Raw genomic sequence first — 22,115 nt, 5'->3', positions numbered from 1 at the left:
CCTTGAGCTCCTGGAGGAAAAGGGGGATATAAATCTAGCCAGTAATTGCAGTGTAATGACAAAGCGAAATTATTCTTTCGCATGCTGGCTTTTCCAGAAGCTGTTGAATCTGTACTTTTGATCAGTGCCAGAGTGCTAAAGGGACGGGAACTGCTCTCCTGGACTGGGAGAGGCCCTCTCTTTGCCTCCCTCCTCTATGGACTGAGATTTGCAGTCAGATATCCTGACACACACACTTTTGATTGTGTCTTATCAGGGTTGCAACCAGGAGCTGTTTCACTGGCTCTTGTAAACCATCTCTGCCAGGCTTCCTGTTGTCATATGGGGGGTGGGTGGGGGCTTTGAGGCCCCTTGACTTGCTACTGCCACAACTCATGGAAAAAGCATCCAACCTCACTCTTCAGCCAGCTGGGGAAAGCTCAGTCCTGCAATGAAAGTGTCTCGGAATAAAACTTTCCTACCATACCTTAAAGGGTGTGATGTTAAAAAATATCCCAAACTCCTAGCTGCCAGACTTAAAATTTTAGGCATCCCTCCAAGGGAAGGGGATGGAATGGAAAACCTGTGACCCTTTTTTTGGATAGCAGCACATTGTGTCATTTGGAAGTGTCCGGAATTTTTCCAAAGCCAGCGAAGAAAAATGGCTTTGAATGCAGGCCAAATCCAAGCAAATGTTTCAGTCTCAGAATTTGGGAGGTGAAGGTGCCACCTGACAGACCAGTTGGTCCCAATTTTGTTAAATTCATAGTTCTGGTTTCAGAGCAAACAGAAATGGAGCTTTTTTTTTTTTTGGAAGAAAGAAAGGAATGTGCTGGCACTCCTTTTGCTGGCATGTAACCTGGTGAGGAAATAGCAAAAGAATTCCTGGCTACAAACAGAACATGTTGGTCTTTATTGGGGGGGTGAGGGGCACACATGGAATTCCTCAGGTTTTTTCCTACAGGAAAACTGTGGAATGTTCAAACAAGCCCGCGCAATTTGAACAGCCTGTGTGGTGGCTGCTTCAGCAACTGTTGGGAGAGGCTCTCGCTGCAGCTGCACCCAACTCCTCTCGTGTGCAGCCGTTGGTTGCTGGCCTGGGAGCCAAGCCAGGAAGAGCGGGCTGGGGGGCTGTCTTGGAAAGTGCGTGCCAGGCGAAGGCAGGAGGATAGAGAGGGTGTGAAGATGGGAGCAGCAGCTGCGCTGGGCCTTTTATACCCAGGCTGCTCCCAGCGGATAATCTGGACCACCTCCATTTGGCCAAGTAGCCCTTCATTCTGAACAGGGCGCTCCACGTCTCAGAGACAATTCTCCTATTGCGAAGCTACCTGCCTGGCAACAGAAATTGCCCCCGACTCCAGCTGGAGTAACTCTGGCAGCAACTGCTCTCTGGGTTACATGAGCACCCTGTGATTTGTCTAGCTTGGGTTGCGTGGAGGAGGGGACCTGCGGAGCTGGGGGGGGAGAATACTCTATGCTGGCTGCATTCAGACCTCCTGAGATTCTGTTCAGCAGAATCTGCCACGGGGGCTTCCAGCAGGTTACGCCATCGGCCATCAGCTCACTGGTAACAAGACAGGGACCCCTGCAGTGGAGAGGAGCTGCTTCGGCTTTCCTGGAGAGGATCCTCTCACGCTCCTCCTGAATGGCAGTTAGCAGATCACGTCATGCTAAGAGTCACTGCTGACTCTTGGACGGTTTTTCTCCAGGAGATGCAAGCCTGGCTCTTCCTATGGGCACCCACTGCCAGCTACCTTGTTGCCACTTGTTCTCTTTCCCTCCACTTTCCCAGCACTGGAGGCGTCTCCGGAGAGTTGGGTCTTTGCAAAATAGGTGCAAAGTAGGATAATTTGAGGCTGGTTATTGGGGCCTTGAGTGGGAACTCTGGGCTGATGTGTTGGATGATCCATTGATTTTTTCCTTGGCTGTCCTCAGCATTATCAGGCGTCTTTCCCAGCCCAATTTGTTCAAAAGTGCCAGTACTCTTTCTGTGCTGTTTCTTGGGGCCAGAAAGGCGGCTTGCTAGCTGTTGATCTTCATTTTTCACTGGTGAGCATTGACTGGAGAGGCTGCCAAAACAGAGTTCTGCTCAGCAGCAGCTTCTTGTGGCTTTCGCCATCCGTGGATGGGCTTCGGCAGTGAGGCTCCAGGCGAGTCTCGGGGTCTGGCAGCTGTGGCACCTCCGGCTTTGGGCACCGCGCTTCATGCCAGGACATCCCAAATGTGGACTCTGCGGCATTTCCTCTCCACGAGCCTCCCTCCCTGCCTCCGGTCACCCCTCTGTGGTTCTCTTTGCTTTCATCTCTTGCTGCTTTTCTAAAGCTCGGGCCGGTTTTAATCTACCTTTGAGGCGGTTGTGGTAGCCTAGATTCAGATCCAGAGAAAGGCCCTTCGCGTACTACCGGTAGCTGCTGAACTCTCCTTATTCCCTGCCTTCCAAGCCCGACATGGCTGCCAAATGCTTCTTCTGAGCCTCATTGCGGAGATGCCTGCGTGGGGAAGAGGGAGCAAGAGGCACTTCAGACCCACGGGACACTTTTCCCTGCTTGGAAGGCCCACCACCCAAGCGCAATTTGATAGGGGGGAAGCGTGCTGAGCTGCAGAAAAGATGTTTGCTCATTCCTTCCTTCCTCAAATGTATATATGGCTGCCCTCTCAGGGAGAAAGGCCATCCTCGGTGTGGAAACTTGCACTCTGCACGTGCTCTAAATCGCCGCTTTCCTTTTCTATGGACACCGTTACAACGCCCGCTTAGCTGCTCCAGCTGGGCTCCAGCGGTGCGGGAGAGGGACGGCGCTCGGCGGGAGGGCCGGGGAGCGGCGGCCTTCCTCGCACCGACCCGGGGCGGCCGGCGGGTCCCGAGGCTCAGCCGGCCCATCCGCCCCTCCCTCCCTCCCTCCCTCGCCCGGCGGGCCCTTCCCGCTGCTTCGCCGGAGCTCGGCGGGCCTGGCCTCGGCGGCCTGGCATCCGCCCGCCGAGCCGAGCTTGCGAGGGCGGACCGACCGACCGACCGCTGCTCGGAGTCGCCCGGCAGCCCCGCCCCTGCGCGGAGGCGGAGCGGCTGGCCGGCCCGCCCGCCCCTCCGCATCCATCCGCCCAGCCGAAGCGGCCTCGCCGCGCAGCCTTTTGTTCCCCCGGCAAGAAGTTGGGGCGCGGGAGGGGAGGCGCGCAAAAGGCTCCCGGCAACTTCCCGGCGGGCGGCGCGGCTCCCCTGCGCGGCCGGCCACGGGAGGCATGGCGCGCGGCCCGCCCGGCGGGGCTCCCGCCGCCCGCCGCCCGCCCGCCCCGCGCCCGCCGCCAGCCGGGAGAGGCGGGGGCGGCCCGTGAAGAGGCGCGACCCTCCGGCGGCTGCGCAGGCGAGGAGCGCCCGCCGCCCGCCCGATTTCGCCCGGCATGAGGACCTTGCCGCGGCTGGAGCGCCAGGCAGCCCCGCCGCCGTCCAGCCCGGCCACCCCAGCCGCCGCCGCCGCCGCCGGCCGCTCCTTTGCCGGCGCCTCTGCCGAGCGGAGCCCTGCGGGCCGGGGCGGCGGAGCGCCGGAGAGGCCGGCCTTTGTTCCGCGAGGAACGAGCGCAGCGCGGGCGCCGGCGGGGACGCCCCGGGCCCTCCCGGGGAAAGGCGCTGCTCGCCTCGCTCGTCTCCGCGGGCCTCCCGGCAGGAGCGGCGGTGGAATGTGTCGCCCTCGGCCTCGCTTCAGCGTCTCCCGACGGAAATTGCTGCCTCTTCCGAAGGCGGATTACTCTAACGTGGAATATAAATCGTGGCCTTCCGGTTCTTCGGGGATTTTAAGGAATACAATTTTCTAATGCTTGCTACGGATTTATAAAAGCAGAGCAGACCGTGTGGGTCGCGTTGTTCCTTTGTGCTGCTTCTGCTCCCCATCTGCGCTGAGAGTTTGTCCTTTTAAAGTATGGGCAAGCCGTTAAGCAGACCTGACTGTTTAAGGCAGAGTCCCGCTTGTTTGGGGAAAGGAGAGGATGAAGATGGCTACATAGAAGACTGTTACGTTCCTCAGAGGTCCATCTACGATACCATGAGAATAAACGAGCGGATCGATCAGGGGGCCAAGCTGAATCAGCCTTCAAAGAGCACGCTAGAGAAAGGAGACAGTAGTACCGTTTCTAGCAACGGGACTTTAGGGCCCCCCGGTGCTCTGGAATCAAAAGTACAAGAAAGCAAAAAGTTAGATGAAAGAGTCATTTTCGATGCTTTGAAACTCAGCAGCGATGTCTCCAAATCAGCCCTGGCACCCCCAAGGCGACGGCCCAACTTGGAGAAAAAGGAGAATATCAATAGGCGCTCCTGGAAATCATTTATGCCACCCAATTTCCCTGAGTTTGCTGAGAGAATTGAAGCCTCGTTGAGCGAAGTCTCTGAGACGGCTCTTCCCTTACAAGAGAAGCCCAGGCCTCTCCCTGTGACTGAAAGCTGCAGCCCCTCCAGCCACAGGGAATCCCTGTCGGAGCCACTGACCCTGGAGCACGTGTCCATGGCCTCCGGGCTGCCAGACATTCGGGAGGTGAGGCCACCGAGGGAAGCCTTACGTCAGGAGGAGCCTCGGCCCCCTCTGGAACCAGAAGAGATGGTGGTCGATTTAACTGGGGGCAGGCAGAAGGGCCATCGCCTTGTGAGTGCAACCTGGCCCAGGGTAGTGAAGCTTCCCCCCAAAGGCCCAGGCCTCAGAGGGGACCGTGACACCTTGGAGGCAGACGATTCGGAGTGTGTGATAGAAACGGTGCCCCTGTCTCCCTGCCTCAGCGAAGAGCTCCTAGATCCAGGGATGGGCATTCTCCTCACCCCTGGTCTCCGGGAGAAGACGGAATCCGAACTGAGATTTGAGGAGGACGAGCGATTGATCATGATGGAAGCGGAGGAGTGGGAGGAAGGCGCTCTGTCAGAAAAGGGGAAGGCTGCTGAGGAAACCAAGGGCTGTTTGACAGGTATTTCTGAAGAAAGGGGACAATTATGCATTCCATTCATGACAGCTGAGGACGCAGTAAAGAGGGATGCTGGAGACCAAGGAACCTATAACCACCCATTGCACCAGCAAGAACTCTGGGATGACTCAGAAGCTCAGGCTGCGAGCTCTGCTCTGGTTCCCCAGGAAACACATCAAGACTCAAACCCTCTTCGTGGAGAGGGTGATGGGGCTCGCAGTGCTGAAGCTGTGACAATCCAAGAGGAAGAGGAAGAATTTGCCTCTGGTTTGGAAGCCTGCCTCGCTCCTCCTGCCCCAGAGCAATTTTCTGACACGGACTCCGTGCAGATGTTCCTTGAACTTGAAAGGCTTTGCATGAATGAGGAAGAGAGAGACAGGGAAGCTCCAACGGAATCTGAGGTGCAAAATGTTAAGTTTTCTTCAGAAGGGCTGGACCTCTGGGAGAATTTGGACTTGCCCTCAGAGACTGTGGCAGAACCTTCGCAACACTTGGCTCAGCATGAAATCAGTGTGACGGACTCAGCCATGGTGTCTGATCTAGAGGATTTTGATGCCACATTTGGTTCTCAAGTAGGAAGTGCAACAGAGCCGACACTGTCAGAATCTTTTTCTGAACAGGACACTTTTGGCGACTCAGAGAAAGGGATGCTTTCCGATCCTGCAGTTGCAAAAGATGTTGAACCCCAATATGGTTGCCATCATTCACCTTCTGTTACTCTGGTGGAAGAGAATGGAGCAGAACTATTAATGACTAGTGAAGTGGCAAAAAGTCATAAGGCCAAAGGTCAGTTGGACTTAGTACTGAGACAGCCTGTGATTTCAGTTCATGTGCCTTGCTGCAGAGCACAACCCGCCTGCATTTGTGTAGCTGAGGAGGAAATAGCTCCTCTGTTCAGTAGGACAGAGAGGACATCCCCGAGCCACGATGAATTTGTTACAGTTGCTGAAGACCTGGATTCTCAGCAAGAATTTGATTTGATTGAAGGGGTGGTAAGCCTTGAGGAACAGGAGCTGTTTGCTTCTTATGAGCTAAATCCTTTTTCAAATTGGGATGTCCCTGATTTGGGCTCTGAGGATGAAGTTGTAGAGCTAGACAAAGAGAACATTGTGTTTGCAACCCACCCAGAGGAAACAGAAGGGATAGGGAATTTTGGGGCACCTTTACCAAGTGATTCTGAAGTGATACAGGGACCTAAGGAGTCCATAAGACACACAAGGTCCTCAGACAACCGGAAGTGTATTGACAGTAGGAGTAGGTGCCAGCTTGAGCATTTGACGTGGCGAGTAGGCACTACAGAGATGGTAATAAGCGCTACTTTTTTTCAAGAGAAAGAGCCAAAAATGGCTGAGCAGGTAACAGTGGGTCCAGCAGTGGAGAGAGACTTTATGGAGCCTGGGATTCTGGAGCTGCTTTTTGGGCAGAGTGGGAGTAGGGAGGTAACAGGGGAAAGGGAAAGTGATGCCAAGTTTGTAGATGCAGATTCCCGCCCATCAGCTCTTGTGGATTGCTCATGGGATGCACAAGGCAGTGTTGAAGATTTTGCTTGCAGGCCTGAAGAGGAAGCTACTTCTTTCAGTCCTTTGCCCGGGGATGAGGACATTGATGTCCTTCCAGATCCCGTAGAGGAGCTTGCCAGCACCAGAAAGGGTCCCTGCACCACTAATGCAAAAGGCATCACCTTGTCGTCCTTGTCAGGTTCACTCACTTCAATCCTAGCTCTGGACCTATCTATTGAAGATGCTACAAGTTTAACTGGTGATGGAGATGACTCTGAAACGGCCATGTGGGTGTGCAACATCCAGGAGCTGATACCAGCATTACAAACTGCAGAAGATGTCTCCTCCCTCCCCGTGCCACTCTGCCCCTTTCAGTCTTCAGGCAAAGAGGAGCTGCCTATTCAGGAGGAGTGGACCACGATACCCAGTTCCTCAGAGGAATCGGTTCAGGCGATCCAAGGGATGGACGAGAGGATTTTGCCACTTAATTTAAGTCTGGAAGCTGCAGTGCCTCCTTCCCAGTGGGAAAGTGGCCTTCTGATCCTGCCATCGGAAGCCTCAAGGGATGCACCACCCAGCCCAGCTCCGCTGCCTCCCTCTGAAACTGAAGAGAGGGAGACTGGTGCCAGGTCAGGCAGGGAGGCACTTCCTTCCTTCTCCACTGCTGCTGGAACCAAGGAATTGGTTCCAGATAATGAGGTATTTCTTTCCTAGTTACTCGTACTGTTCTAGCTAATATTAAATCACTTTATTTGGAGTTGAGGAGGAGTTAATCCATAGTTAATTGACTGATAACATTTATGATGGACAAAACAATGTCTGTTTTAACTCCTCTCTCCTATTACAGTATAGCTGAAGGTCTTTGGAATGGCAGTTGGATTCTGTAGTCATACTCAATGGCCTTCGCAGTTGAGTAGCTTGAGGTTTCCATAAAATGAATCGTGCATTTTCTGCAGAACACTTGTGAGGGAGCATGCATAACTGCAGAGGTAGTAACTGAAAGAACAGGTTGCTAAGAGCAAAATGATGTAAGGCAAATTAAGTTTTGGCACAGAAGTCTACTTTAAATAACAAAGGAAGAGAAGTAACTGGAAATGTTTCCTTAAATCTTTGGGGACAGGAATGACTTCTATGTAAAGTCTATTTGTATCAATATTTCTTCTACAAAACAGGAAAACTGTGGATACTAACTTTGATTGTTACCAGCCAAGCTAAGCTAGTTTTGTAACCATTGTGTGTGTGTTTTTCCCTTATATTGAAGCTGACTTGGATGCAGTTTCACACACTTCAAATGGTTGTGCATTTCCAAAAACAACAACAAAAACAGCCAGAAGTTTGAGAAACTATTTTGAAATCTAAATGAGGAGAACAGTCTCCCCAACTCTGGGCTGAGACGGACTGAGTTTGTGTCCGTTACAGCATTCTGCAGCCAAAATGTTCAATTCCAGCCTGCAATTAGGAAAGAGGAGGAGCTGCAGGCCAGCCCAGAGAATGTGAATTATTAGCCGGATTCTTTCCCCTTCCCTTGTTCTAAAGGGAAAGGAGGAGAGGGTAATTGGGCACAAAAAAACCTTTGTCTCCCAGTGTCCCAAATTGGGAGATATCTTTGCACAAGAGGCAGACAATTTGGAAGCTTGTGAAAAATGTTCTGTGTTGACGTGGCTGATCTGGTGTTTCTGCCAAGAGGGACAAGAAGCCCCCAGTCAGAGGAGGAAGCGGTGTGGAGGGGAGCAGATTTAATTCAAGGTCATTTTATGTTTCCGTTGTTCCCCTCTCCTTTTATTTCCTGCCTTCCAAGGCACACAGAGCTTTCTTGCGGTTGCCACAGTCATCTCAGTTATACTCAGAGATAATAATTTGCCTGATTCCACCTCACCTGAATAAGATTTGAATTTGGGTCCTGCACATGAAAATGAAGCAAGGTGATCAGACTCTGCATTGCTTCAACATCCCCTGCCAAGTTTGAGGTCTGTGTCGACACATGGCCGGCCGCCTCTGAAAAGACACCTTGACCCTTCCATCACTCACCCTGTTTAGTTCTCAGCCTCTGCCTTCTTCTATTTGTCTGTATCAAAGACGAGATTGAAACTCCATTTCAGGCTGAAGGTGATGATCCAATGCTCTGGAATTTTCTGTGCGTTCTCTGAAGCAGCAAGCTGTGCTTCCAAGTATTTTCTGTTGAGGCGGTTGTTAAATTTGATTTGCTTGTTTAAACTTCCCCGCTGAACCTGCCTGCTTTCTGGATGTTGCCATCCATATCCAGCAGCTGTTCCTGGTTTCAACTAGGGGTTGGGCTGGGTGTATGTGTGTGTTCTGCTTGCCCCAAGTGAAAAGCTTCAAAGTCCTCTCTTGTTTAAAAATAAGTTTGCATTTCAGATTATCCCGGAGGGTGTAGGAAGGACTCGTGCGTTTGGCTTACCAGTCTGGGGCCCTTGCAGGCAACTAATCCATGAAATATTAAGACATTCTATAGTAAGCCTTTTGCACAGAAGAGTCTGGGAAGCTGTCTGCTCTTGCATTGTCATCAACTCTGCTAGCTGCGGAATAGCTCCGTGGCTCTGGACAGCATCTTCATTTAATATCTTGGCATGTTCCCATTTCTGGAGACAAATTGCTGATTGTGATAAGTCAGGGCTAATTTCTTTTCTTCTCCATGGAAAGCCCTGGTTGCTCACTGGGTCTGCAGCAAAACCTGGTCCTTTACACTGACCACTTGGACATCATATTGTTTCAAAGTAGCTGCTAAGCGTTTAGCTGACTGGAAGGCTTAAACTCGTCCTCATTCTGATTCTTTATTTGCTTAGGGGCTATTTGGGAGCAGAGAAATTTCTCAGTTTTGCCTTTGAGCAACAACCCTGCTTTTGATCAGAAGCAGGACTGCAACTCAGCCACAGGCCATTGTTTATAGACCATCCTGGCTTCAGCCCCCAATAGAGTCTTAAATTGTGCCTGAATCCCAGAGGAGACCTCAAGTCCTTGTTGACCTTGAAGGACTAGAGAGACCACTGGCCTTCGGGTGTTTCAGGCAATCTTGTGAGATTTCACACTCTTCCTCCAGGGCAGTGTTTTTCAACTAAGCAACTCCCAGAATTCCCCAGCCAGCCATTTTGGCTGGAGAATTCTGGGAGTTAATCAGTCAAAATAGATCTGGAAGGGATCATGGAGGTCTTCTAGTCCAACCCACTACTCAAGCAGGATACTCTACAAATGGCTGTCCAGTCTCTTCTTAAAAACTTCCAGTGATGAAGCACCCACAACTTCTGACGGCAAGCAGTTCCACTGATTAATTGTCCCCACTGTTAGGAAGTTTCTCCTTAATTCCAGTTTGCTTCTCTCTCTGTTCAGTTTCCAACCATTGTTTCTTGTCCTGCCTTCTGGCGCTTTTGAAAACAAGTTGACCCCCTCCTCTTTTGTGGCAACTTCTCAAATACTGGAATACTTCTTTTCTTTAGACTGGCCATACCCAAATCCTGCAACTGTTCTTCATATGTTTTACTCTCCAGGCTTTTAATCATCTTAATTGCTCTTCTTTGCACTTTTTCCAAAGTCTCAACATCTTTTTTCTAATGTGGTGACCAAAACTGGATGCAGTATTCCAGGTATGGCCCTACTCAAATATATATCTTAACAAAATAACACAGTCGGAAGGGACTTTGGAAGTCTTCTAGTCCAACCCCCTCCTCAGGCAGGAGACCCTATACCATTCTGGACAAATGGCTGCCCAATCTTGATTTTAAAACCTCCATTGATGGTCCACCTACAAATTTTGAATGCAACCCATTCCACTGATTAATTGTTCTCACTGTCGGGAAATTTCTCCTACATTCTAAGTTGGATCTCTCTTTGATAATTTTCCATCCATTGTTTCTTGGTTTTCCCTCAGATGCTTTGCAGAATAGGTTGACCCTCTCTTCTCTGTGACAGCCCCTCAAATATTGGAAGAGGGCTATCATGTCACCCCTAGTCCTTCTTTTCATTAGACTAGACATATCCAGTTCCTCTAACTTTTCATATGTTTTAGCTGCCAGTCCCCTAATAATCATTGTTGTTCTTCTCTGCACTCTTTCCAGAGTCTCAACATCTTTTTTATATTTCAGTGATCAAAATTGGACTCAGTGTTCTATGTGTGGTCTCTATGGCAGTACAGAGTGTACCAATACTTCATGTGATCTTGGTACTGTTCCTCTATTGATGCAGCCTAGGACTGCATTGCCTTTTTTGGTAGCTGCAGCACACTGCTGGCTCATATTTAAGTGGCTGTCCACCAGTGGTTGCTCCTAGATTCATCTCATAGTTACTGTTTTTGAGACAGGTACCACCTATTCTATACCTGCGCATTTGGTTTTTTCTTGCCCAAGTGTAAGACCTTACTTTTCTCAGCACAGAATTACAATTCAAGTCTGTCTAGAGCAAGGCTTTTCAACCAGTGGTACGGGTACCACCTGTGGTACATTGGCACCTGGCAGGTGGTACGTGACCATCCTAGAAAAGTGATAGCGGGGGAGGAGAATGAGCTGAACCGGGGGCAGCACCACACAAGCCTGAGCGAGAGACGGCTGGAGATGTAGGGGCTGTCAGGGCTCAGCGGAAGCGCGAGGATCAGCGCCAGGCTCCGGCCGGAGCTGGGCACTGATGTTGGCACTTCTGCTGAGCCCAGAAGCGCCGATCATCTGGAATGTTGCAGCATCTCCAGGGTCTTGTGATTTACATTCAGATGCTTGGCAACAGATTCATATTTATGACGGTCACAGTGTCCCAGGGTCATGTGAAGTGACCAAAACCTGCTGCAACCACCCAGCAGGGGGGGAAAATAAAAACCAAACACACCCCCACCCCTGCTGCCAATCCTCAACAGAAATGCTCACAACAATGAAAACCTCGGACAGGAGGAAGAGCGCCGCTGGGCAGGCAGGCAGGTGTCTTGCTCGGCTGTGGCTTGGGGGGCACTTTTTCAGTGCCATTGTAACTTCGAACAGTCACTAAGCGAACTGTTGTAAGTCTTGTAAGTCAAGTATTGCTAAGCACATTGTGCTTTAGATTGTAAGCCGCCCTGAGTCTTTGGAGAAGGGCGGGATATAAATGGGATTAAAAAATAAAAAGTCGAGGACTACCTGTACTTCATCACTTTTTTCCTCTTTTGGGGGCGGTGTCATCAGGTTTTTGACCCCTCGCTAGGCAACTGGTGGTATTCGGATGTTGCCCTATCCTAAAAGTGGTACAATGAATGAAAAGGTTGAAAAGCCCTGCTCTAGAAGGCTCTGTAGCACCTATAAAAAGAGGCTGAGACCTTTGGACCGTTCCCTGTGGACATCCAAAACCCTTGTGGCCTTGTGGTTGCCTCTTTCCTTCTTGCGCAGGCCGGTTGGGGATGGCTCTGCCTCTCTGGCACGTGGGCCTTTCCCTGCTTCCGCTGGCTGGGAGGCCTGGCCCAGAGCGCCTCCTGGGCTGGCCCTTTTTCTCCAGGCCCCCCCCCCCCATTCCGAAAGATGCCTTTTGGCTGGAACTTCCTCCACCGCAATGGGAGAAAAGGCTGAAGAGCGCTGGCCTAGAGCCTTCTGTATCTTGAGCCTATCTTCTAAAACAGGGGTCCCCAACCCCCGGTCTGTGGACCAGTACCGGGCCGCGGCATGGCAGCAACCGGTCCGCACAAACAAGCAAAGCCCCATCTGTGAGATGCAGGCAGCACACAAAACCATCCCCTCTGGTCCACGGAAAAACCTCTCTCCCCGTAACTGGTCCCTGGTGCCCCAAAGGTTTGGGGCCTCTGTTCTAAAATGCTCGCTGTTCCTCCTAGCTTTATGTCATCTACAAATTTGATGAGCTCCCCTTCTATTCCTTCATCTAAATCGTTTATGAAGATGTTGAAGAGTATTGGGCCTCAAGACCGAACCTTGGGGTACCTCACTGCATACATACTGTTGGGTACCCCACAGTTTGATTGAGGACTGTACATTGAGTGTGGTTGGTCAGCCATCCATCTGGTGGGGATGGTGTCTTATCACACATTTTTCTATCTTACCAGCAAGTAGGTTGTGTTTAAATGCCTTACTGAAATCCACAGCATTTTGCTAGTCCACTAACTTAGTCCCTTTGTCAAAAAATGCAATAAGATTTGTTCAGTATGATCTGTTTTGGACAAACCCATGTTGGCTTCTAGTAATAGTCTATGGAGATTCTTAGTCATCCGGGTCATGGTTATCCAAGATTTTCCCAAGTGTTCATGTCAGGCTGATTTGTCTGCAGTTTCCTGGATCCATTTTTTGTTTTGTTTTCTTTTTTGAAGATGGAAACCACACCAGTTCTTTTCCAGTCCTTGGGTAGTATCTATGGATACTGGCCACGGTTGTCCCAAAGCTGCTTTTTCCAAAAGGCAACTGAACTTGCTTAGTTTTTTTTCTTTGAAAAAATTTCACTTCTCAACTTCTTCTTAAACTGAAGAAGTTTCTAAGATGGTAAGTGAAGTGGAATTGAAAAAGCTTCTTGGATGAGAAGCAATGTTTTCAAAGAAAAAATGGCAAAGTCCAGTTGCCTTTTGGAAAAAAACACCTTTGGGACATATAGTTCAGTGGTTCTGAGATCAGGTCTGCCACCTCCTTCACAACCTTGGGATGTAATCCATCCGATCCTGGTGATTTGAACTCATCTAGAGTGGGCAGATGTTAGCTTACCGTTCTCTTACTTATTTTGACTTGTATTCCTAGTCTGTCTTTTACAGCTCTGCTTTTGGTAGTGTGGGCTATTTCTTCCTTTTGCAGGAACCAGATGCCAAGAATGAGTTCTTGCTGCCTGTCCCTCCCTTACCATCATCTTCCATTGGTGGACCAATAATCTCCTTGAGTTTTTTCTTGTATTTTACATGTTGAAAGAGCATTTTTCATTATTTTTGATACTTTTGGCATTTTGATATCTTAAAGTTGAGAAACACTGTTCAGGAGGGTTCTGGGGCTTTTCCCCCCTCCCCATCTGGCACCTCAACTTCTTCATCACAGCCTTGCAAGAGAGGGGGCTGCTGAAAGAGGGATGGGGTGTTGAGCAGGCTTATCTCTCAGGAGCAAAGTGCCATCCTATGATTGGTCCAGGGCCACTCAACTTCTTTATTGGTTCATTTTGCTAAATTTAGAGGCTGCTCAGGCCACTCTGTGCAGCTTACACTTTAAAATGAAAAATAACATTCAAAGCACTGTTTAAAAACATAACTGGTAAAACCATGTAAAAATTTTTTTTAACTGAGGACAGCCCTGGAGCCCAGACTTTTAATATGGCTACGCTTGTTGTACTGGCATATGTTGTTGTGATCATTTTGAAAGGCCACATATTTTTGTAGGGCAAAATGTAGGAGCTTGCTAACACTTTTTCAAACTAACCCATTTTATTAAAAAAACCCAGGAGCTTCCATGAGTGACATCTCCCTTCACCCAAGCAATGGCTCCACAGATGCAGGATTTAAATTGGCTGGGAGATGTTTGTGTTGGGAGGAGAAGTGATGATGATGATGATGTATATTTTATTTATTTATTTATTTAATTAGTTTTCTATACCGCCCTATTCCTGAAGGACTCAGGGCGGTTTACAGGACAGCATATAAAAGACAATATAAAAAGATAATATAAAATTAAAATGAATTAAATTAATTAAAGCCCAACAATTAAAACAATATTAAAAAGCTAAAACCCCTTCAGTCCAGGCCTGATAGATCGAAAAGCCAGGTTTTCAGGTCCCGGCGAAATGAACGCAGATCGGGGGCGGTCCGGAGTTCCACAGGTAAATCATTCCAAAGGGTAGGCGCGCCCACAGAAAATGCCCTCCCTCTGGGGATCACCCGCCGGCACTCCCTAACCAGCGGCACCCTAAGGAGGCCCTCCCTATGGGAGCGCACAGGACGATGGGAAGTTGATGCTGGCAGCAGGTGCTCCCTAAGATAATCCGGACCCCGGCCATGTAGGGCTTTATAGGTCATCACCAGCACCTTGAATCTCACCCGGAGGGCAAGTGGAAGCAGGTAACCTGTGAGACAGAGCATAAGCACTTTATCAGTTAACAATTATGATGTGTTAAAAACCCTTTGAGTTCATTGCGACCTTCAGAGGTAGCCCAGAACTTGATGTAAGAGGTTCACATATTCCATCCCCAAGGATGCTGTTAAAATCTTGTTTTTCCAAAACGATGACTGTGTCACAAAGCGTCACGGAAGGAGACATGCCTGATATTGCTCTCTTCTTGTTTCGAGATATCATTGTAGGACCTGTAGGTGGTTAAAGTCCTGAAAATGCTGGGTGTTTGTTGTGTTACTTGCAGTGTAGATCACAGGGCTGCCTTATTATTGGGATGAAAGAAGCCCAGAATCAGCTTTGCCAACTTACGATTCTGCTGATCATGCCCCACGCAACAGGATGGCAAAAGCTTCCTGTTCCTCCAGAAATACATTTCAAAGGACAAATGTTGGAGTGGGGCTGTGACTCCACCTGCATTTGCAGAGTACAAGTAGGTGGCAAGGACAGGTGGGGGCATGTAAATGTTTCTTTCAGGGGCTTTTAGGCCACTTCAGTCAAAAACTTCGAGCTGCATGAACATGTGCAAGGCAGAAAGCGTGCAAGCTTTGGGGGGAGAGCCAACAACTTGGGGAGATGCAGGGGAGAAGGGGGTCATCCAAAGACTAAAAGCAGCAAAATCCCAAAGACACAGCCGAAACGATGCTTCGGATTCCTTTGGGCAAGCTTGCTGACTTGCAAGATGCATCTCAACCTTATACCTCTTCTGCTGCTGTTTTCTTTTTAATATTAATGTCACAAAATAACTTTTAAGGTCAATGGGAGATTTTTGCGCTGAATGCCAGAGTCAGGTGGAAGTGACTAGAGGAGGGACATAGCTTGGGTGGCAGCGGATTGCATTGATCCTGAGGGATCTGGCCAGGAAAGGGAATGGCAGTGTTTGGCCTCCATTGTTTAGCAGCACCACAGGGCAAACAAAGGCATGTCAGCAACTGCCGTTTGATTATTCAGGTTTCCTGAGTGTGCCAGGCCTTTGCTTAGAAGGGCTGGGAGCCCCCTTGTTCCCCCCCCCCGGCTTCTGGGCAGGGAGTCTCAGACCGTTGAGTGTCGGCTCCTACTTGGCCTCCGCTGCTTGGGGCCGAGGTAGGGCAGGTGTTCCTGGAGCTGAAAAGGCAAGCTCGGCCAACCGTGGCCTGGGGGCTTTTGAGGAGAGGCATACTCTCGATGTTTTGTACATTACCCAGAGCCCTTTGGGATTTTTGTAATTAATACATCTTGTAAACAAACAAACAAACAAAATAGTCCCTTTGATAGACAACCCCAGGTATCCTTGTAACTTTTTTTCCAGCAATCTACTTCTGGTTCCTCTGCTAACTGGGTAAGACTTGGAAGATCAGCAGCTCCTCTGAGTCTCTCCTTTGGAGAAGATGCTGGCCTGGCCAAATGGTCCTCTGTGACCAGAGGCTGATCTACTGGCTTTGGGGAGAAACCCTGCACTCTTCCTGCCCTCGTGGAGTTTTCTCTTATTTTTACCATTTGGGTGCCCAAATTGTTTTTCCACTGCATTTTCCTTTGATTGTTGCTTTAATCTTATAGTTTTTAGACTTTAAATTAAGAGTTGCCTGGCTCACTAAAATGCCACCTATTAAGCATTTTCAGACATCAAGGGATTTAATTTCTTTTACAGCCACAATAAATCATGAAAAGTCACCTATCGGGAGGCACTCAGGCAGCACCCAGGGCCTCCTCCAAAGAGGCTGGCCTCAGCCCTTCAAGGTAGACCAGACTGGGAAACCAAAGTGATGCAGGCTAATACTCCTTTTACTGTAAGATAGCAGACATGTCAAACACAAGGCCTGGGGGCCAGATCAGGCCCGTGAAGTGGTTTCATGTGGCCCGCGAAGCCATCCTGGAAACAGTGAGGAAACAGCCCCCACTGCCTTGGCCTTAGTCCAGAGACCCTCCTTCTGCCAGAGACCCTTAGATCTGTCCCACTCCTGCCCAGGCCCCCATAGGCACCCTTGATGCGAACGATGTAGAGCTGGCCACGCCCACTCAGTAGGTGATACGCACTCTAGCCACACCCACCCAGTAGGCCACGCCCACCCTGGCCATACCCACCCGCCCCCCTGAGGGCAACCGCAATGCTGATGCGGCCCTCAATGAAATTGAGTTTGACACCCCTGGATTATAGTAACAGAACCTTGCAAGCCAAAATGCACTCTCTCGGGCACGCACACCCCTTATCTCCATGAGAACTGGGGAGGATCTGAGACACTTACTCAGGTTACAGTTCTGGCCCAAACTCAGATTTGTGTTATCGGATTATGGTCTTGGTTGCAACTCTTCCTCCTGCGCCTCAGGGTGATTCCTTCTGCCCACTACAGATACTGCTTATGTGTGTGAATGAAAGGGTACCCCAAAGTTATGTGTTGGGCTTACGCTCTTCAACATTTTTACAAATAATTTAGACAAGGGAGGGGCACTCATCAAATTCTCAGATGTTGGCCCAAGGGAATGGCCAACACTTTAGAAGATAGACTTCCTATTCAGAAGGATCTTGACAGATTTGAACGTTGGGCCCTATCCAACAAGATGTAGTTCACTGTTGAGAAAAGTAAGGTCCTGCACTTAGCCAGGAAAAATCAATTGCACAACTATAGAAAAGGCTCAACAATAGTAAGATATATATATATATATATATATATATATATATATATATATATATATATATATATATATATATATATATATATATATATATATATATATATATATATATATATATATATATATATATATATATATATATATATATATATATATATATATTAACAAACAAATGAACACTGGGATAGAATTAAAAACTAAAACAGTTTTTATTGCTGAAAAATCAAGCTTTCGTTGGCCAACTGCCAACGTCATCAGGATGGAGATGCTGGGGTGGGGAGATTCCGTTTGTACTGTTGGTGTCTGCACTCTGCTCATGGAGCATGCTCAGATCTGTTTGTTGAGGTCTGCCGTATTTCTTTGAGTTGTCGCGCATCCGTTTTTGGGATGTATTTGTCTCTGGGTATCTGTTGTTAAAAGTGAATTGTTTATAGCTCCATGTGTTGTAGCCATAACCCTGGTCATTGTCCGTGTTCTCATGCCAGGGATCTTAAATGGTTGTTGCTCTTCTTCCTTGTGTTCGACATTGCAGAGTGGTTGTGTGCTGGTGCAACCTTGGATTTGATGCAATGAGATAATTTGTGAATTCTTGCGCTGTTTGTCTTCATGTCGCGCACGTCGTTGCTCTTCCCAATTTTTTAGTGCCTGGTATGCAGGGGGGAGGTCTATATGCCGGTTGATGGAGGAATGGTTTGAAAACCAGGCTTCCTTAAACAGGCGGCCGCCTTTAGTGTTGTCACTGGCAATAGCCTCAGTCCCTGCTAGATTAAAGGCATGGTTATGTGTAGCCATGTGCGTCCACACCTGTGAACGTTGTTCTTGTCTTCTAATAGCAAGCTGGTTTTCAAACCATTCCTCCATCAACCGGCATATAGACCTCCCCCCTGCATACCAGGCACTAAAAAATTGGGAAGAGCAACGACGTGCGCGACATGAAGACAAACAGCGCAAGAATTCACAAATTATCTCATTGCATCAAATCCAAGGTTGCACCAGCACACAACCACTCTGCAATGTCGAACACAAGGAAGAAGAGCAACAACCATTTAAGATCCCTGGCATGAGAACACGGACAATGACCAGGGTTATGGCTACAACACATGGAGCTATAAACAATTCACTTTTAACAACAGATACCCAGAGACAAATACATCCCAAAAACGGATGCGCGACAACTCAAAGAAATACGGCAGACCTCAACAAACAGATCTGAGCATGCTCCATGAGCAGAGTGCAGACACCAACAGTACAAACGGAATCTCCCCACCCCAGCATCTCCATCCTGATGACGTTGGCAGTTGGCCAACGAAAGCTTGATTTTTCAGCAATAAAAACTGTTTTAGTTTTTAATTCTATCCCAGTGTTCATTTGTTTGTTAATTTTAACATGCCTGGGATTCGTATTTTTAATCTTATCAAGGAATATATATATATATATATATATATATGCTGGGATTCTAGAAAGAGTGCAGAGAAGAGCAAGAAAGATGATAAATGTCCTGGAGGTTAAATTGTACAATGAACAGTTGCAGGAACTAGGTATGCGTAATCTAACAAAAGAATTAGGGGTGATATGATAGCAGTCTTACAATATTTGAGAGGCTGCCACAAAGAAGAGGGTGGTCAACCCATTCTCCAAAGCACCTGAAGGCAGGACAACAAGCAACGGATGGAAGCTTATCAAGGAGAGAATCAACCTAGAATTGAGAAATTTCCTAACAGTGAGAACAATTAACCAGTGGAATGGTTTGCCTTCAGAAGTTGTGGGTGCTCCATCACTGGGGGCTTTTAAGAGGAGACTGGTCAGGCCCTTGTCTGGAACGGTATAGGGTCTCCTGCTTGAGCAGAGGGTTGTACTAGAAGACCTCCAAGGTTCCTTCCAACTCTGTTATTCTGTGTTCCATGTCCTCACACAAGTAAGGCATTGCTCTGCTTTGTCATCCAATATGTGATCTGTCAGGGGTTTATGAAAGGGAATGGCAGCAGGAGGTGGTTGTGACTTCCAGGAGATCCAGGATTGTGGAGCTGAACCTTGTTTGGCTTTTTCTCATGTGGGAAGAACTTTGGAAAACTCAATAATGCGTCTTTGGCTTTTGACCAAGTGATATGTCTATAACATCTGGTAGTGTGGAAAGCAGGATGTGGGTATTACTGGATCTCTAGAGAGGTGGTGGGGTAGCAATTGTGTAGTGCAGGGGTCCCCAACGCCCGGTCCGTGGACCGGTACCGGGCCACGGCATGCCAGCAACCGGGCCGCACAAACAAGCAATGCCCCATTCACGAGATGCAGGCAGCACACAAAACCAGGCACCCTCCAGTCCACGGAAAAACCTCTCTCCACGGAACCGGTCCCTGGTACCCAAAAGGTTGTGGACCTCTGTGCCTGGGGGGAAGGCAACGCTTGTGCAAGAAATACAGTCTGCCCTGGACTTTCCAGGTGTGTTTTTGGCATTAAAACTGTAGCATCCATCCTAACTGGATAGAACCAGAGATCCTATTGATGTTAGGTCACTGAGCTTCTTTTGGATTTCACTGCATTGAGTCCTTTCTCCATATGTGAAATCCGCTCCACAAACACCTTTACATTCCAACATCAAACCTATTGTGTTACTTTTTCAAGCTTCCTTGATTAGTAAGATACAGAATCTGTTGATTTTTGTTCACAGACTGCAGATTAAAGTTTAAATTCGGGAGGGAGAAGATGTTGGCCAGCAGCTCCCACCGATGCTTATTGGTTGCATGGTTTAATGGCAGAATGTTATATTCAGACTCGGGGGATCTGGATTTAAACTCTTCCAAAACTTTCAGAGCTATGAAGTTCACTTGAAAGGGAATCTCCCCCCCCCCTTTCTTTAAAAAACCTCACAGGTTGATTTAGGATGAAATTAGCAGCCAGAGAAAGTGCGCCTTAGCCCGAGTCCTTAACTGCGTACAGTTTTTGCAAAGATTTATCATGGGATTCATTTGCCTTCTTCCCTCTCCCATCTTCTCAGCAATTCCAGAAGGAGCAAGTTGACCCCCTTCAGTTGAAGCTGCAGCAAGTCAACAGGCTCGGACAAGGGCTGGTCCAGAGTGCGGGGAAGAACTGTGATGTCCAGGGCTTGGAGCATGACATGGAGGAGATCCACTCCCGGTGGAACACCCTCAACAAAAAGGCAAGCGCTGCCTGGCATGAGCGGGGTGGGACCCCGAGGCCAGACTCACCCCCAGATGCTGCGGGCTCCCTGGTGGAAAGGGGGCTGGGCTCCGTTGGGGCACAGCCTGCGGATGATCCACGGGGATGGAATTGGGGGAACCCACCAAGGCTCCTCGTCTGCAAAGTCTCTGGCTCTCTCTTTGGGCCATGAACTCTGTGCTCGAGGTGTCCATCTGCAAACAGAGGAGGCCCCCTGGGTTGGGAGCGCCTGGCTATAAATGCTGATAAATCCTGAGCCTGAGAATCCACTGAGAAACCCATCACCAGTTGTGGTTTTTTTCCCTCTTGTTTCATTTTTACTTTATTTTTATTGTACTTGTTTTCAATTCTAGCCAGTGACCATAATAAACGTATCCATTCATTTCTCTGCTTGGCTGCATCCCTGCTCTGGCCACTGGTCATACTAGAAATCAGGGGACTAGCAAATATGTCTCCCCTGCCCCCCCCCAACAGACTCCTGGGGGCAGTTCTGGGGTCCCTCTGGAGGAGGACACTAAAAAAAGGGACATCCTGTCCCAAGGAGCCTCCAGTGGATACTTTGGGCAGGGGGCTGCCAAGCAAGAAAGAGAAAGGAGGGGAGAAGCAACTTAACACCCATTTAATTGGCCGCCTTCTTCCTGTGAGCAAAAGGAAAATGCTCTCCTGTTTTACAAGGGGAGCGTGAGGATGAAAGGAGCTGAAAGAGGCTCTGTCTAGCAAGGGCAGCCACTCCAGTGATGGGCGTGCGTGTTTTGTCAAAACGCAGGTGGCCCAGAGGATTGCCCAGCTGCAGGAAGCCTTGCTCCACTGTGGGAAGTTCCAGGATGCCCTGGAGCCTCTGCTCAGCTGGCTGGCTGACACCGAGGAGCTCATCTCCAACCAGAAGCCACCATCGACAGAATACAAAGTGGTGAAGGCTCAGATCCAGGAGCAGAAGGTGAGCAGAAACTGGGGGGGGGGGGCTGGTCCTAAACACCATTGGTCAGCCCACTGGCCCCAGTGAGCAGGGATCCTCCTCATGCGCTCTGCTTGCTATGCGTCCCTCTTCTCTGCGCTGAAGGAGCGGGAGGAGGGAGGGAAGGAAGGAGAGCAGGTGAGAGAAAAATATCAAAGCTGCAAGTCAGGCAGTGGTCAAGCTCTCAGCACGCGAGGCCCCCAGGTGTAAGACAAACACAACACAACTTCCACTGGGAGCAGTCATTTTGGGGCATGCAAAAGGTAGCTTTGTGGTGGTGAGAACGGAGGCTTCAGAACAGATGGGCAGCAGCTGGGGAGCAGATCTAAAGCAATGCAACTACTGATATAGTGGTAGGAGGAGAACGTGAGTTTAGTCATTGGCATTCCACATTTCCTGCAGCTGGGAGATTTGGCAAAAGGTGAAATCCTGCAAAAAAAAATGGGTGTAGTATAATATGTATTTGGTCAATAACAAGCAGAATTTAAAAATGTACAATATGTAATTACAGTGGATGAGATAAAATACCAACATAGCAAGGAGTCTATGCTTAAAGTATAACATAAGCTACTATGATGATATGTTCATTAGTTGTGCAAGTGGAAGAAATTGGTAAATGCTCCTTCTCTTGACCTTCTGCAAAGTTGCTGCAACGTCTCCTGGACGATCGGAAAGCTACTGTTGAGATGATCCAAGCAGAGGGTGGCAGAATTGCCCGGTCAGCTGAACCAGCAGACAGGGAGAAAATCACCGGCCAGTTGAATAGCCTCGGAAGCCACTGGGCCAGCCTCCTCAGCAAAGCTTCAGCCAGGTAAGTCCAGAGTGGAAACCCGGGACAGTTGCTCCTTCTTGTACCGTCATCCTACGCAGCACGCACAGATTTCGTTTTTCTCCTGCTGTCTCTATTTTGTTAGT

General features: G+C 48.9%; 1 protein-coding gene across 1 annotated transcript in view; it reads left to right on the top strand.

Annotated features, from left to right (window-relative positions):
• The window catches only part of MACF1 (microtubule actin crosslinking factor 1), a 296,242-nt gene that overhangs the window by 228,638 nt on the left and 45,489 nt on the right, over nucleotides 1-22,115 (top strand). Inside the window, exons 57-59 of the mRNA XM_081335334.1 lie at nucleotides 20,064-20,225; nucleotides 21,012-21,182; nucleotides 21,845-22,011. Of these exons, the coding sequence (XP_081191460.1) occupies nucleotides 20,064-20,225; nucleotides 21,012-21,182; nucleotides 21,845-22,011 (500 nt within the window). The remainder of the gene's footprint in view (nucleotides 1-20,063; nucleotides 20,226-21,011; nucleotides 21,183-21,844; nucleotides 22,012-22,115) is intronic.

The sequence above is a fragment of the Vipera berus genome (assembly GCF_964194415.1).
Source record: "Vipera berus genome assembly, chromosome: 9".
Classification (NCBI taxonomy): Eukaryota; Metazoa; Chordata; class Lepidosauria; order Squamata; family Viperidae; genus Vipera; species Vipera berus.
Note: the sequence above shows the minus strand (reverse complement) of the source record. Positions and strands in the feature narration are given on the sequence as shown.